This window comes from Cherax quadricarinatus, chromosome 28, assembly GCF_038502225.1.
Source record: "Cherax quadricarinatus isolate ZL_2023a chromosome 28, ASM3850222v1, whole genome shotgun sequence".
Lineage (NCBI taxonomy): Eukaryota > Metazoa > Arthropoda > Malacostraca > Decapoda > Parastacidae > Cherax > Cherax quadricarinatus.
In genome coordinates this window covers 25,454,945-25,470,295 of record NC_091319.1, presented here as the reverse complement: position 1 = coordinate 25,470,295, position 15,351 = coordinate 25,454,945, and the positions used below count along the sequence as shown (strand labels likewise).

The window sequence follows — 15,351 nt, the reverse complement described above, 5'->3', positions numbered from 1 at the left end:
TAACGTAACGTGCCATGTAAGTGTGGGCCCTACTGTCAAGAAATACACATACTTATTTTTGGAGGGATGTCTAAGCTGTCGTGTCTGAGTGCCTCTGCAAACATAGTGATTGTGAGAGTGAAGGTGAAAGTGTTGAATGATGAAAGTTTTTCTTTCTTTTTGAGTCACCCTGCCTTGCTGGGAAATGGCTGACGTGTTAAAAAAGAATTAATAGAATTGATTATAAATATAATTGGAAGATGTAAACACTTTAATTGTCATTAAAGTTTATTTGATTTATGTATAAAAATGTACTGGAGGGGGAAGTGAGCATGTGAACAAAGGGAGGTTGGTGATAGGGATTGGCATGGAACGTTTGCAGGCAAGGGGTGGTGGGGAGGAATGGAGATACAGTGGACCCCCGGTTAACGATTTTAATCCGTGCAAGAGGGCTCATCGTTATGCGAAATAATCGTTATGCGAATGAATTTTCCCCATAAGAAATAATGGAAATAAAATTAATCCGTGCAAGACGCCCAAAAGTATGAAAAAAATTTTTTTTTACCACATGAAATGTTAATTTTAATACACACAAACTGAAAAAGGCATGCACAATTACATGACACTTACTTTTATTGAAGATCTGGTGATGATTGATGGGATGGGAGGAGGGGAGAGCATTATCTTCTTACTGTTTAGAAGGGGAATCCCCTTCCATTAGGACTTGAGGTAGCAAGTCCTTTTCTGGGGTTACTTCCCTTCTTCTTTTAATGCCACTAGGACCAGCTTGAGAGTCACTGGACCTCTGTCGCACAACAAATCTGTCCATAGAGCTCTGTACCTCCCGTTCCTTCAAGACTTTCCTAAAATGGGCCATAACATTGTCATTGAAATAGTCACAAGCACGGCTTGCAACAGCTGTGTCAGGGTGATTTTCATCTATAAAGGTTTGCAGTTCAACCCACTCTGCACACATTTCCTTAATCTTTGAAGTAGGCACAATGGATTCCACAACTGGCATAGGCTTCTCAGGGTTAGCCCCAAACCCTTCAAAATCTTTATTAATTTCCATACTAATTCTCACCCTTTTTACCACAGGGTTGGCACTAGAAGCTTTCTTGGGGCCCATGGTCACTTATTTTCCAGAAACAGCACCGAAAATACTGTAATAATACGAAATATTCCGAGTGTATGCTTGGATGTTACCGCGGAGGCTGGCTGGTAAACAATGGGACGGAGCGGCACATGTGAGGCTGGCTGAGGGCACATTGGACGCGTCTCGGACGAAAATCGGTATGCGGGTTTTTAATCGGTATGCGCGGCAAAAATTTTGCGATAAAAGTAATCGTTATGCGGAAAAATCGCTATGCGATGCCATCGTTATGCGGGGGTCCACTGTACTTTCAATGCTTCATAAATTTGTTTTTCTTTTTATACTTGCTGTCTTCCAACAAGGTATGGTGATCTACACACAGGCAACATGTTCACCATCACTCGTTTAACCCTTTCAGGGTTGGTGCCGTACTAGTACGGCTTGCACGCCAGGGTTGGTGCAATACTAGTACGGCTTGCACGCCAGGGTTGGTGCCATACTAGTACACACAAATTCTAGTGCCTTCAAATCTAGCGAGAGAATGCTGGTAGGCCTACATATGAAAGAATGGGTCTGTGGTCAGTGTGTGCAGTATAAAAAAATTCCTGCTGCACACACTGCATAACGAGAGAAAAAAAAAGAGCTCCGACCATGTTTTTGGTTAAAAACGGCGACTCTGCAGTGTATTTTCATATACTATTTATGGTTGTCCTCTTCAAGGGGGCTCCTTGACGTGGTGAAGAGGCTTTTGGTCTGAGGAATTAGACCTGTTGGTCTCCTTCCTCAGACCGAACCTAATTACCCCCCAATCCTCCCTTCCCTATCCCATCCTCCCCTTTTCCCTTTCCTCCTCCCCCTCCCCACCCCTCCCTACACCTCCCTTTTGCCCTTCCTCTTTTTGGCCTTTGGGATTTTTCCCACAGGCGCGCTAGTTCTTAGGTAGGGGAAAGGGTACCGGGGTCCATCCCATTCTGTTGAGGTTCTTGGCGGTGGCGTAGTTTGCCATGGAATCTGGATCGCCTGGGGATGTCCCGATCCCTCTCCGGTATTCCGGAGAGTGGCTTTTGGTGTCTTTCGGGCAACGGGTGTATCTCTGGAAGCCACCTTTCGGATTCTGGGGGTGGTGGCCGAAGAAGGTATGCTTTGTGGCGGATATCCAGCCGCCCTCTCTTTTGTCCACCGAGGTAGCTCGGCAGATGTGAGGTTGCTATCCCGGATTGCTGGTTTACTGGCATGATGGGTAGGGTATGGCACGGGTTCCATGCTGCATCTACGCTACTTGCGGTGCTGAGGTCCTCTTGGGCGCGGAGGGAGATTTCTGGCCCTTTCATTCCTCCTAGGAACTATCCCTTCCCGGTCCCCCCTTTTTTTTATTCTTTTTTATTTTTCTTTTTTCTTTTTTTTCTTAAAAACTAAAAGAAAGAAGTAACCTAACCATGGAGAACCCAATCCATCAACCTGGTACCCCCGGGCCCCTTCTTGATACCGCACCCCGTTCTGACCCCGCCTCGTCTTTGGACCACTCTTCGGACACTCCTCATGCCTCTGTACCTCTTGCCGGTGCTGTTTCCTCATCTGCTTCAGGTACTGAGGTCTCGACTGACTCCTTTGATTTGTCTGACCTCCGCTCTCCTTTGACTATGCTTCCGGCCTCTCCCTCTACGGTGCGGCAATTTTCGAATCGCCAGCCCGTTCCACATCGGACCAACTCTGGTCCCACGCCTAAACGCCAATGACAATTACCTGCTGATGATACTTCTCCACCTTCTCGTTCTTCTCAGAAAAGATAGACACTTCCTGCACTCCCTTTCCACACTCAGTTTCAGACTGCACAATGGACTAAATTCTTCACTTTATGACCGACTTCCTCTACCGCCTATCTTTCTGACCACAGTATTGGCAAGGCACTCCTACGCCATGTTGGTAAAGATATTTCTTTTCATGCTCTTAAGAGCGGTACGCGCATCATCACTGTACAGAATGCTACCCAAGCTCATGATCTTTCTCTTCTTTCCCATATAGATACTGTTCCTGTCACTATTGAAAAACATCATTCCCTCAATTCTTGTAGTGGTACCGTCATTCTGCCCCATACCATAGTTCAACAAAATTTCCAGACATGTGGCAATGACATTCTTGAACAGCTGGAACTCCAAGATCTCCCAATCCTCAAGGTAGACACTTATGTTCTTCCTGCCCGCGGGCAGAGACGATACCCTAGCAATGTGGCTCGTTTAACTTTTAAAAGCTGTGAACTCCCATCCTCAGTTTATGTAGCAGGACATGGGTTACAAGTTCGAAAGGTGATCCCTACACCGCAACAGTGTAGAAATTGCTGGCGATTTGGCCATCCAGCAAAATATTGCAGATCCATAGCTGAATGCCCAGTCTGTGGTGCTGATGACCATTCTAATACGTCTTGCAATCGACCTCCCTCTTGCCTTAATTGTCATGAGGCTCACCCTTCGTACTCTCGCCGTTGCCAAGTCTACTTAAATGAGCGGGAAATCCGTTACCTCAGAGGCAGAAGGTCTCCCTTATGCCATGGCAGTTTCTCATCTCCGCCTCCAAGGGGAACTACCTCGTGTTTCTTATTCCCGTGTTTCAAAACGTCCCCCCACTTCTGGGGTCCCATCTTCTGCAGCCTCCTCTGTGGTTACTTCTCCCATAGTCACTCCTGTATCTAATTCTTTTGCTGTCCTAGGCTCAGACGTCCCTACTCCAACGCCTCAGTCTGTTCTCGCTTCTTCGTGTTCTCCCTCACAAGCCTCAGTATCGACGAGACCTCGTACGACACCTCCTCCCAATCATCCCTCTGCTTCTCAGAAGTCAAAAAAAAGGTCCTTTAACCCCTCCTTCCCTTCTTCCACCTCCTCATTTTACCTTCCCTGTCTCTGTACCGGGTTCTTCCCCTCTCACTGGCTCTGTTACAAGTGTAGAGGTTCACCCTCCTTCTTGTACTATACCTACCTCCCCTGTTCCCTCCCAAGTTTCTTCCTCTTCTGCCACCTCCCAGGTTTCTGCCTCTTCTGTCCCCTTCCATGCTTCTCCAGTTCCCTCCACCCTTTTGCCCTCCCCCCTACCTTGGTACAGTCCATTACAGTTCCAATCTTTACTCATCCTCCCCCTACCATCTCCAATATTGTCTCCCATACGACGTCTCTGAATTCCGAAACACTTGAAGCAATCTCTGAATATATTGCAGAGACCAAACCATCAATGGACACTGACCCACCCTCTGTTCCTTCTCTCTCCTCTCCTCCATCTGTGCAACTCCTTTCTTCACAGCGCACCGTTCCTTCGCTGCTTGAACATTTTCCGCTGCCCTCAGCATGTGGACTTTTCTAACCCCTCTAGTCCGTAGGAACCCTTACCTGCGGATTTCAAGTATCCTTATCATTGCCAATCATGGCCTATTTACAGTGGAATATACGTGGCCTCAGGGGTAATCGGGGTGAGCTTCAGATGTTACTCTCCCAGTTTTCCCCTGTTGGTGTTTGCTTACAGGAATCAAAATTACGCTCTGCTGTTATCTCTCCCATCTCAGGCTGTAATTTATTGTATTCTTCAGATCCTTTTCCTGATGGGACCTTTAATGAAAGTGCCCTTTTTCTACGCACTGATATTCCGTACCATCAGCTATTTGTTCGTACTTCGCTGCATTACACAGCAGCCCATATCCACTTGCATAGGTGGTATATGCTCTGTTCTTTATATCTTTCTCCTTCTCGGGCATTATCTAATCCGGATATTGCCTTTCTTGTTTCGTCATTACCACCACCGATTCTGTTACTCGGCAATTTTAATGCCCATCATTTCCTCTGGGGGGGGTCTCACTGTGATTCCCGTGGCATTCAGTTAGAGGCTTTTTTTTGCCACCCACCCCCTCCATGTTTTAAATACAGGTACTCGCACCCATTTTGATCCTCGGACTCACGCTCTCTCTTGCATCGATCTCTCAGTCTGCTCTTCCTCCACCGCATTAGACTTCACCTGGTCTGTTCTCCCGGATTTACATGACAGCGATCATTTCCCAATCATTCTTACTTCCCCTTCATATTCACCACCTCTTGGTATCCCACGCTGGCAATTTGATCAGGCAAATTGGAACCTTCATTCACAACTAGCTGTTTTTAGTGAGGTTCCTTCTTCGTCCTCCATTGATGAGCTTTTACACCTCTTCTCGTCCTCCGTTTTAACCGCAGCTTCTCATTTTATACCCCAAACTTCGGGCAGGCATTCTCAGAAATGCGTGCCTTGGTGGTCTCCTGCTTGTGCTCGTGCAGTACGTTTGAAACGCGCTGCATGGGGCAGGTACCGGTACAATAGAACCACGGAGAGACTTCTTGATTTTAAGCAGAAGTGTGCGATCGCTCGCCGTGTCATCCGTGATGCTAAACACACTTGCTGGCGAGATTGTCTCCACCATCACCTCTGCTTCCTCTGAGTGCAGTCTGGGAAAAAAGTACGAAAACTGAGTGGTAAATATTCTCCTGACCCAGCTCCTGTTCTGCTGGTTGCCGATGTTGATATAGCAAACCCACTAGATGTTGCCAATGAAATTGGCAATCATCTGGTCCTTATTTCTCGGGCTCCGTCTATGCCCCTTGTTTCTTTCCTCATAGTCTGCCAGAGAGTTAGCACCCTTGGACTTTTCTTCTCTCAGAGAAGAACAGTATAATGTGCCTTTTACACTTCAAGAACTGGAGGCAATGCTCTCAGCTTGCCGATCATCGGCAGCTGGACCCGACGACATTCATATTCGTATGCTACAACATTTACATCAGTCAGCCCTTGCAGTCCTATTACGCCTTTTCAATCTTATTTGGTCACAAGGAGTTCTTCCACAGCTGTGGAAATCTGCCATTGCTCTCCCTTTCCGCAAACCAGGCACTATGGGACATGAAGCCTCCCACTATCGTCCCATTGCTCTTACCAGTGCAGTTTGCAAAGTGATGGAACGCCTGGTAAATAGACGTTTAGTGTGGTATTTAGAGAGACACAACAGTCTCTCCACTCGTCAATATGGCTTTCGTAAGGGACGTTCTACCATAGACCCCTTACTACGCTTGGATACATATGTTCGTAATGCCTTTGCAAATAACCACTCGGTTATTGCCATATTTTTTGACCTTGAGAAGGCATATGACACAACTTGGAGGTATAATATTTTGGCCGAAGCCCACTCCTTAGGCCTCCAAGGCAATCTACCATCCTTCCTTGAGAACTTTTTAACTGATAGACATTTCCGTGTTCGGGTTAATAATGTGCTCTCCCCGGACTTTATCCAAGCTGAAGGTGTCCCCTAGGGATGTGTTCTGAGCACAACACTTTTTCTCCTTGCTATTAATGATTTGGCCTCTAGTCTTCCATCAAATATTTGGTCATCACTCTATGTTGATGACTTTGCTATTGCCTGTGCAGGCGCTGACTGTCACCTCATTACAGTTTCTCTCCATCATGTGGTTGACCGTGTTTCCAATTGGGCCACCACACATGGGTTTAAATTTTCCAGCACTAAAACTCTCTAAATTACTTTCACTAGACGCTCTGTCATCTCCGATCATCCTTTGTACCTCTATGGCTCCCGTATCCCTGAACGTGATAGTCAAGTTTCTGGGCCTCCTCTTTGACCGTAGGTTATCCTGGAAACCTCACATTACCTCTCTGAAGGCAACTTGTCACAGCCGGCTGAAGCTTCTTAAAACCCTTGCTCATCTTTCATGGGGAGCTGATCGTTGAACCCTCCTTCGCCTACATTCCACCCTCATTTTATCGAAACTTGATTATGGTGACCAGATCTATTCAGCGGCATCTCCTGCTACTCTCTCTAGCCTTAACCCCATTCATCACCAAGGATTACGTTTATGCCTTGGTGCTTTTCGCTCTTCCCCTGTTGAGAGCCTCTATGCAGAAGCGAACGTTCCATCCTTATCCGATAGCCATGATGCCCATTGCCTTCGCTACTATGTACGCTCTCATGATCTTCGCAATCCTTCCATTTATAGAATGGTCACTGATATTAGTAGACATTCTTTATTTGTTCGCCGCCCCTGTTTACTCCATCCCTTCTCTCTTCACCTTCATTTGCTCTTGTCTTCTCTTCAATTACCACCTTTCTATGTTCATGTAGCATCTCACTTTTCCCTACCCCCCTGGGAAGTTCCAGCTGTTCGAGTCTGTTCTTTCTCTCTCCCTTGCTAGAAAGCCCAACTGTCTACGGTCGCTTCCCACTCTTTTTCTTGACCACTTCCACTCTCATTCTCATGCCATTGCTGTGTACACAGATGGCTCTAAGTCTTCTGACGGCGTAGGATTCGCAGCAGTGTTTCCGGAGAGCGTCGTACGAGGGCATTTATTATCTTCGGCTAGTGCTTTTACTGCTGAATTGTATGCCATCCTTGCAGCACTTATCCGTATTGCATCTATGCCTGTGTCATCATTTGTGGTTGTCTCAGACTCCCTTAGTGCTTTATAGGCTATACAGAAATTTGATACACCTCGCCCCTTAGTCCTCCGTATCCAACTTTGGCTATGCCGCATCTTTACCAAGCATAAAGATAGTTTTTGTTGGGTCCCTGGTGATGTTGAAGTACAGGGCAATGAACAGACACACACTGCTGCGCGGTCAGCAGTACATGACCTACCAGTTTCATATAGAGGTATTCCATTTACGGACTATTTTGCTGCAATATCTTCCCACCTTCACGCCCGTTGGCAGCAACGTTGGTCTACTATGCTCGGTAACAAACTTCAATCTATTAAACCGAGCATAGGTTACTGGCCATCTTCTTATCACCAGTGTCGAGGTTGGGAGACTACTCTCTCCCGTCTTCGCATTGGCCATACTCGTCTTACTCATGGATATCTCGTGGAGAGGCGCCCTGCTCCTCTCTGTGAGAATTGCCAGGCTCCATTATCAGTCAGCCATATTCTGTTGGACTGCCCACTTTATCAACGAGCACTCAGAATTTACCTCCGTCGTCGTCTTCGCTCCGCTGCTCTCTCTTTACCTTCCCTTCTCACTGATGGACCCACCTTTCATCCGGACTCTCTCATTAACTTTGACAACAACTGACGTACTTCACAAATTCTGATACCTTCAGCCCTCTCTACCTCAACCTCTTGCTACCCTCTACCCCCATACTATCCCCTGCCCCGCTGTTTTCTGTAACCTACTGATCATCCCTCCTCCCTTCTGCTGCCCAATACCCTCGCTTCCTTCCCTACCCTGCAGCGCTGTATAGCCCTTGTGGCTTAGCACTTCTTTTTTATTATAATAATAATAATATTTATGGTTGTATTCTAGTTTTCCTGGTCTCATTTTATAGAATGGAAGATATATTACGGAAACTGAGATGATTTTGATTGGTTTCGCGATGAAAAGTACCTTGAAATTGAGCTTTTAAGTAGCAAAAGTGTTCGATTTTTGCTGAAGGTCAAAAGTAAACAAATCATGCCATGCGTCCAATGCACATCAACTGGTAGGTCTAATATTCTTTCACAAGTGCGCTGATAATATTTATACCATTTCTACACTAATGCAGTAGTCTGCATAACAGTAAATCTATTTTTTGTGAGAATAAAAATTCAAAGTGGAAAGCAAAAGAAATGTAACAGAGGCCTGGGGATGTGGCTAATAAACAGAGGAAATGTTATTTTAGTGCCAGGAATGTCTGTCTTGTTTATTCTGGACTCTATTTAGAAATTGGCATCTTCTGAAATTTGTGGTAAATTGGCAAAATTGTCGAATTCTGACCACTTTATTGGATAGTTGAAATCGGTAAATGGGTGGTTTCTTGTACTCATTCGATAGAAAAAATGGAGTTCTAGCGAAATAGTTACGATTTTTGTTGACTGGTACATTGGAATTGGCCGAAAATAGGGCTCAAAGTGGGCAAAATTGCCGATGCGTGAACATCATCTGGACTGATAACTTCGCAAGAGCATAATTCTGTAAGTTTTCCATCAAATTTAATACTTTTGGTGTCATTATGATCGGGAAAAGATTCTCTATAATTTCATATTTTTTTTCTGAAAAATTTTCGACCCTGAGAAAAAGTTTAGGAGAGGGCCTGCCAACCCTGAAAGGGTTAATAACTGTTGCCAGAAGTTTGCAATTATTTTTAAATGTCAATAATAGGAATAGCAATTTTCTACCCTATCCTTTCCTCCTCCTGAGTTTGCTGGTTTAAGTGTGTATCTTTAATGAAGTGGTTCATCAGCTAATTCTGTTGCTGTAATAATTCTGAAACTAATTTTATTTACTGACAGTATGTTACCATTTTTCTGCAGTTACATCAGAATCTGGAGCAGTGAGAGTCCCAGTGGTGTCTCCTGCAGGAGGCTCTGTAGCAGAAACCACGGCAGATTCTGTTGAACTCACTCGGTCTCTGGCAGACTCAGGCCATTATGAAGATCTCACGTCACCGTGCCTCTCTTCAAGGGTATGTACACTAAAATGTTTTTTTTATCATATATACAAACAACACTAGGTACCCTCTTCTCCATGGACTACAGCTGGTACTGCAGGTAAAGGAAGTAAATGTTTTTCTAATGCACCCCATTGCTGCTTGAAGGGAAAAATGGACCTTTTTTATTTTTTTTTTGTAATTTGCCAAAAATAATTTTCAATCTCCATTATTCTTGGAGTAATTTTTCATATTCCTGGGCACTGTATCCTTCAGTGGAGATACCAGTAGTGGTTGTCATTTGATTTTTTCTTTCCAGGTTGCCATGTCATAGCTTGAGAATTCGTGTTCTGGTCAATTTCAGGGTTTCGTCATATTTGTTTTACACCTTGACACCTTGCATCATTATGTACCTGAATGCAATATAGAATTAATGAATTCAGAGACATCTCACTCAGAAATGTTCAAGATATGTCAAAGTATTTTATCCACAGTGGTATATTACAAACCATTCAGGAAAAATACACTTACTTTGGTCACTGTATATAAAGCTAATCTTCTTTCAGGAAACCAGCCATATACCACCTAGGCAGGGTGGCCCAAAAAGAAAAACGAAAGTTCCTTTTTAAATTTAGTAAATTATACAGAAGGGGTTACTAGCCTCTTGCTCCCGGTATTTTAGTTGCCTCTTAAAACACGCATGGCTTACGGTTAAGAATTCTGTACCACTTCCCCATGGAGACAAGAGGAAATAAACAAGAACTAGTAAGAAAATAGAAGAAAACCCAGAGGGGTGTGTATATATATGCTTGTACATGTATGTGTAGTGTGACTTAAGTGTAAGAAGTAGTAGCAAGATGTACCAGAAATCTTGCATGTTTAAGAGACAGAAAAAAGACACCAGCAATCCTACCATCATGTCAAACAATTAGACTTCTGTTTTACTCACTTGGCAGGATGGTAGTACCTCCCTAGGCAGTTGAAATAAAGTTAATATTTGCATTAATAACTCGCTGCAGTTGTGATCGGGTGTGGACATGTGAATGGTTCATTACCTTTGTAACTTGTTCTGCTACCAAAACTTTGGGGCCCAGTCCCTGGACCCATTATGTACCTCTGTAATCTTTTTCGACTACTGCCCACAGGATGGGTATGGGGTGCATAAAAAAGATATTAAACTAGAACACCTTTATAGTGCTCTTCAAAAAAAAAAAAATTAGTATTGGAATGTCCCTAACAATGGGAGATTAAATGTTTTGATTACATAAGATGTACCTCACAACGTTCAAGGTCCATTCAAAAAAATTAAGGTTACAGAAGCAGCCTTCAGGTTGGGAAACTAAGTGTTAACTACTAAACAATACCAAAAGTTGATTTACATCTTCACCTGCCTTGAAAGGGACTATTAGTGTACAGCAGTACTCCAGCCTAAAGAGAACAAGCGATTTGAAGAGAATCATCATTAGCTTGGCATCCCTAGTTTTGAAGGTTCTCATTATTCATCCTATCATTTTCCTAGCAGATGTGGTAGAGACATTGCTGTCATATTTGAAAATGAGATTCTCTGATATCACTCCCAGGTCCTTCACATTAGTTTTTAGCTGTCTGTGGTTGCAATTTGTTTTATACTCAGATTTGATTCTTCTTTCCTTGAGTTTTCCATAGTGGAGTAATTTAATTTTGTCCTCAATGAACTTCTCATTTTCTGAGGCTCATTTAATCCTTTTACTGTTGCAAGCCCTTTTCTGAAACTGTCATTCTATGTCTCAAAATTTTGGGGAAAAAATTTTTTTCTTATGAAATGATAGAGAATCTTTTCCTGATGATAATGACACCAAAAGTACGAAATTTGGTAGAAAACTCGCTGAGTTACGCTCCCATGAAGTTAGTGGTCTCGGCGACATATACGCATCGGCAATTTTGCCGACTTTGAGCCCTGTTTTTGGCCAGTTCCGTTGTTCCAGTTGACCAAACTCATAGCTATTTCTTTAGAACTCCACTTTTTCTATCAGTTGAGTAAAAGAAACTGCTCATTTACCGATTTGAACTACCCAATAAAGTGGAAGAGGATATAAGAATACATGGATGTACAGTGGACCCCCGGTTCATGATATTAATCCGTTCCTGAGAGCTCATCGTAAACCAAAATTATCGGAAAGCATATCAATTTTCCCCATAAGAAATAATGGAAATCAAATTAATCCGTGCAAGACATCCAAAAGTTTGAAAAAAAACTTTTACCACATGAAATATTAAGTTTAATGCAATAGAATAATTACAATAACAACAATAACAATAGAATAATTGACACTTAATTTTAATGAAGATCTGGTGATGATTGATGGGATGGGAGGAGGGGAGAGTGTTGAATGTATTGTTTAGAAGGGGAATCCCCCTCCATTAGGACTTGAGGTAGCTTTTTCCTCCTGAGTAATGTAGGTCCTGCTTGGCAATTTCTTCCAAAACAGGCCTGTTTTGTCACAATTAAACACTTGTTCAGGTTTCAATCCTTCAGCCTCTATGTACTCCTTGAATTCATGCACACATTTTTCAGCTGCTTTGTGGTCTGAACTGGCAGCCTCACCATGCCTAATCACGCTATGTATGCCACTACTATTCTTAAATCTTTCAAACCAACCTTTGCTGGCCTTAAATTCACTCACATCACCACTAGTTGCAGGCAATTTCTTTACCAAATCGTCATGCAACTGCCTAGCCTTTTCACAAATGATCGCTTGAGAGATGCTATCTCCTGCTATCTGTTTTTCATTTATCCACACCAATAACAGTCTCAACATTTTCTAACACTTGCGGTCGCTGTTTCGTAATCACAGTTGCACCTTTTGCAAGAACAGCTTCCTTGATTGCCGTTTTCCTGCTCACTATAGTAGAGATGGTTGATTGGGGTTTACTATACAACCTGACCAGCTCCGATACACGCACTCCACTTTCATACTTTGCAATTATCTCTTTCTTCATTTCAATAGCCATTAGCACCCTTGGTCTCGAATTGTTGGCACTAGAAGCTTTCTTGGGGCCCATGGTGACTTATTTTGCAGAAACAAGCACCAAAAACAGTGATAATATGGAATGTACCGAATGTATCCTTAGATGTGTGCACACTGGCTGGCTTGTAAACACTGGTACACATGGGGCAGTTCATGCCACACGTGTACAAGTCTCGTACGAATTGCATCGCATACCGGGTTTTGTAACTGGAACCGAGGCAAATTTTTGGCGATATAATGCATCGGTTACCGGATTTATCGGATACCAACAGCATCGCGAACCGGGGGTCCACTGTAAATTCGAGTAGGATTTACCCTTCTTGATTCATCACATTCAGTATGTCAGATAAAACAGCACTGGTCTTTATGCTTTTAATCTTAATTGCTAAAAATTTCAGGATCCATTTGAAGCAAGCAGAGGATCATTGAGAGGACCGCGCATTGATGAGGATGAAGATGAAGTGGATCCATGGACTGTGGTAGAGGAGACTGAAGCAAGGCTTAGAGAAGAGTATGAAAGACGGGAAGATCAACTGAAGCGGAACCACATGGATGAATATCATGAACTGAAAGAAAAGCACAATGATCGTGTGGAATCTCTCCTTTCAAAACTCAGTGATGCTAATCTCAAGTAATATTGAATCAGCAATTTCTGAATGTTTTACATCCACCTTTTATTTATTTATTTATTTATTTATTTATTTATTTATTTATTTAATGTCTTTACAAACAGTACATTGAGATTGTGTATATACAATAGTGGGTTGCAATGCAAAGAGAACCTCTATTGTGCCTTGGCATTATAGGCCAACTTAACATTAAACATGTTTATTATTTTTTTTTTATTAATACATTGGCCGATTCCCACCAAGGCAAGGTGGCCCAAAAAAGAAAAGCTTTCATCATTCACACCACCACTGTCTTGCCAGAGGGGTGCTTTACACTACAGTTATAAAACTGCAACATTAACACCCCTCCAGAGTGTAGATACTGTACTTCCCATTTCCAGGACTAGAGTCCGGCCTGCCGGTTTCCCTGAATCCTTTCATAAATGTTACTTTGCTCATACTCCAACAGCACGTCAAGTATTAAAAACCATTTGTCTCCATTCACTTCTATCAAATATGCTCATGCACGCTTGCTGGAAGTCCAAGTCCCTCGCACACAAAATCTCCTTTACCCCCTCCCTCCAACCCTTCCTAGGCCGACCCCTACTCCGCCTTCCCTCCACTACAGATTTATATACTCTCGAAGTCATTCTGTTTTGTTCCATTCTCTCTTCATGTCCGAACCACCTCAACAACCCCTCCTCATCCCTCTGTACAATAGTTTTGGTAATCCCACACCTTCTCCTAATTTCCGAACTACGAATTCTCTGCATTATTTTCACACCACGCATTGCCCTCAGACATAACATCTCCACTGCCTCCAGCCTTCTCCTCATTGCAACATTCATCACCCATGCTTCACACCCATACAAGTGTTCGTACATACAAGAGTGTTGAAACATATATGTGATTAAAAAGTTATTCCTTCACTTACTAAATACTGCAGTAATGGAATGTGCAATTAATTTGGTTAAATTTCAGGTATTTTGAACTGCGACCGATGTATGATCGAAGTCAAGAAAGAGTTCGTGAGTTGGAAAGAGATGTGACAAGGCTGAAGGATGAGCTTTCAGAGGCTGAACTCCGTCACCAGAAGATGTACTTACAAATGTTTCTCAAAGGCCAGCAGTCAGCAAAATTACAAGCTGATGATCAAGTAAGTTGATTTCTTTGTCTAGAAAATATGGATAGAAAATTATGGAAAAAAATTCTTATACACATGAGAAAAAAATTAATGTGATTTACTGTATTCACTTATCATAGCATACTTTGTTATTCATTAAGAATGCTAGGTATTTAGTTATTAGAGTATACATTTTATTCAAATTCATGACCAGTCCTAGAGGGATTGGTACCAAATTTACACACAAATCACTCCCTATGAAAGCAAAAGACTCTGCAGGAGATGCAACATTCCCCCAATGAAAAGCATGGGTGCCATGATTACACTGAGACACAACACAGTAATTGTCAGGGGCCCAAGACTGATCAGCTGCCTCCCAGCATACATAAGGGGGATTACCAATAGACCCCTGGCTGTCTTCAAGAAGGCACTGGACAGTCACCTGAAGTCGGTACCTGACCAGTCAGGCTGTGGTTCATATGTCAGTTTGCGTGCAGTCAGCAGCAACAGCCTGGTTGATCAAACCCTGATCCACCATGAGGCCTGGTTTCAGACCAAGCTGTGGGGGCGTTGATCCTTGAAACCCTCTCCAGGAATACTTCAGGTATCCCATTCCACCTGATGAGTTTTATTGATAAACAATTGGCTTTAACTTATTAAAATCAACTGACGTCTTTCTTAATAAGAGTTCATTTCCTTGATAAAAAAAAATGTTAATTGTTTTACTAGACATAGAGGTGGGAATGCTGCACTTGGAGTGTCATTTGAGTTGTGATGTCTATGTACTTCTGACGAGACAGCTGTGACAACTATCGAATAAAAAATAGTAAAGGCATTACTTTTTTGGTGGGGTTGCACTACCTCGGTGGGAGACTGCTGGTGTATTAAAATGTAGTTTGTCACAAATTGCTAAACAGATGTGCAAACCTCAAAAACATTTACTGGTATATCCATCTCATATTAAATGGAAAGTAGGGCTTTGGAAACTCCAAATCTCCGTGAGTACCTTCTTTATTTATGGCTCCCTGACTTGCAAATGTTTTTTTGTGGTATAATATATACAGTACATTTGTGACTTGCTGACTCCTGTATTTACAGTATTTTGAGCTTCCCTCATTCCTAGAAAGGG

The 15,351-nt window shown here is 43.0% G+C and overlaps 1 protein-coding gene across 7 annotated transcripts in view; it reads left to right on the top strand.

Moving 5' to 3' along the window:
- The window catches only part of qtc (quick-to-court), a 398,802-nt gene that overhangs the window by 357,927 nt on the left and 25,524 nt on the right, over positions 1–15,351 (top strand). For all 7 annotated transcript variants that reach the window (XM_070089489.1, XM_070089493.1, XM_070089490.1 and 4 more), the window contains 3 exons: positions 9,368–9,519; positions 12,890–13,122; positions 14,081–14,255. In XM_070089489.1, the coding sequence (XP_069945590.1) occupies positions 9,368–9,519; positions 12,890–13,122; positions 14,081–14,255 (560 nt within the window). The remainder of the gene's footprint in view (positions 1–9,367; positions 9,520–12,889; positions 13,123–14,080; positions 14,256–15,351) is intronic.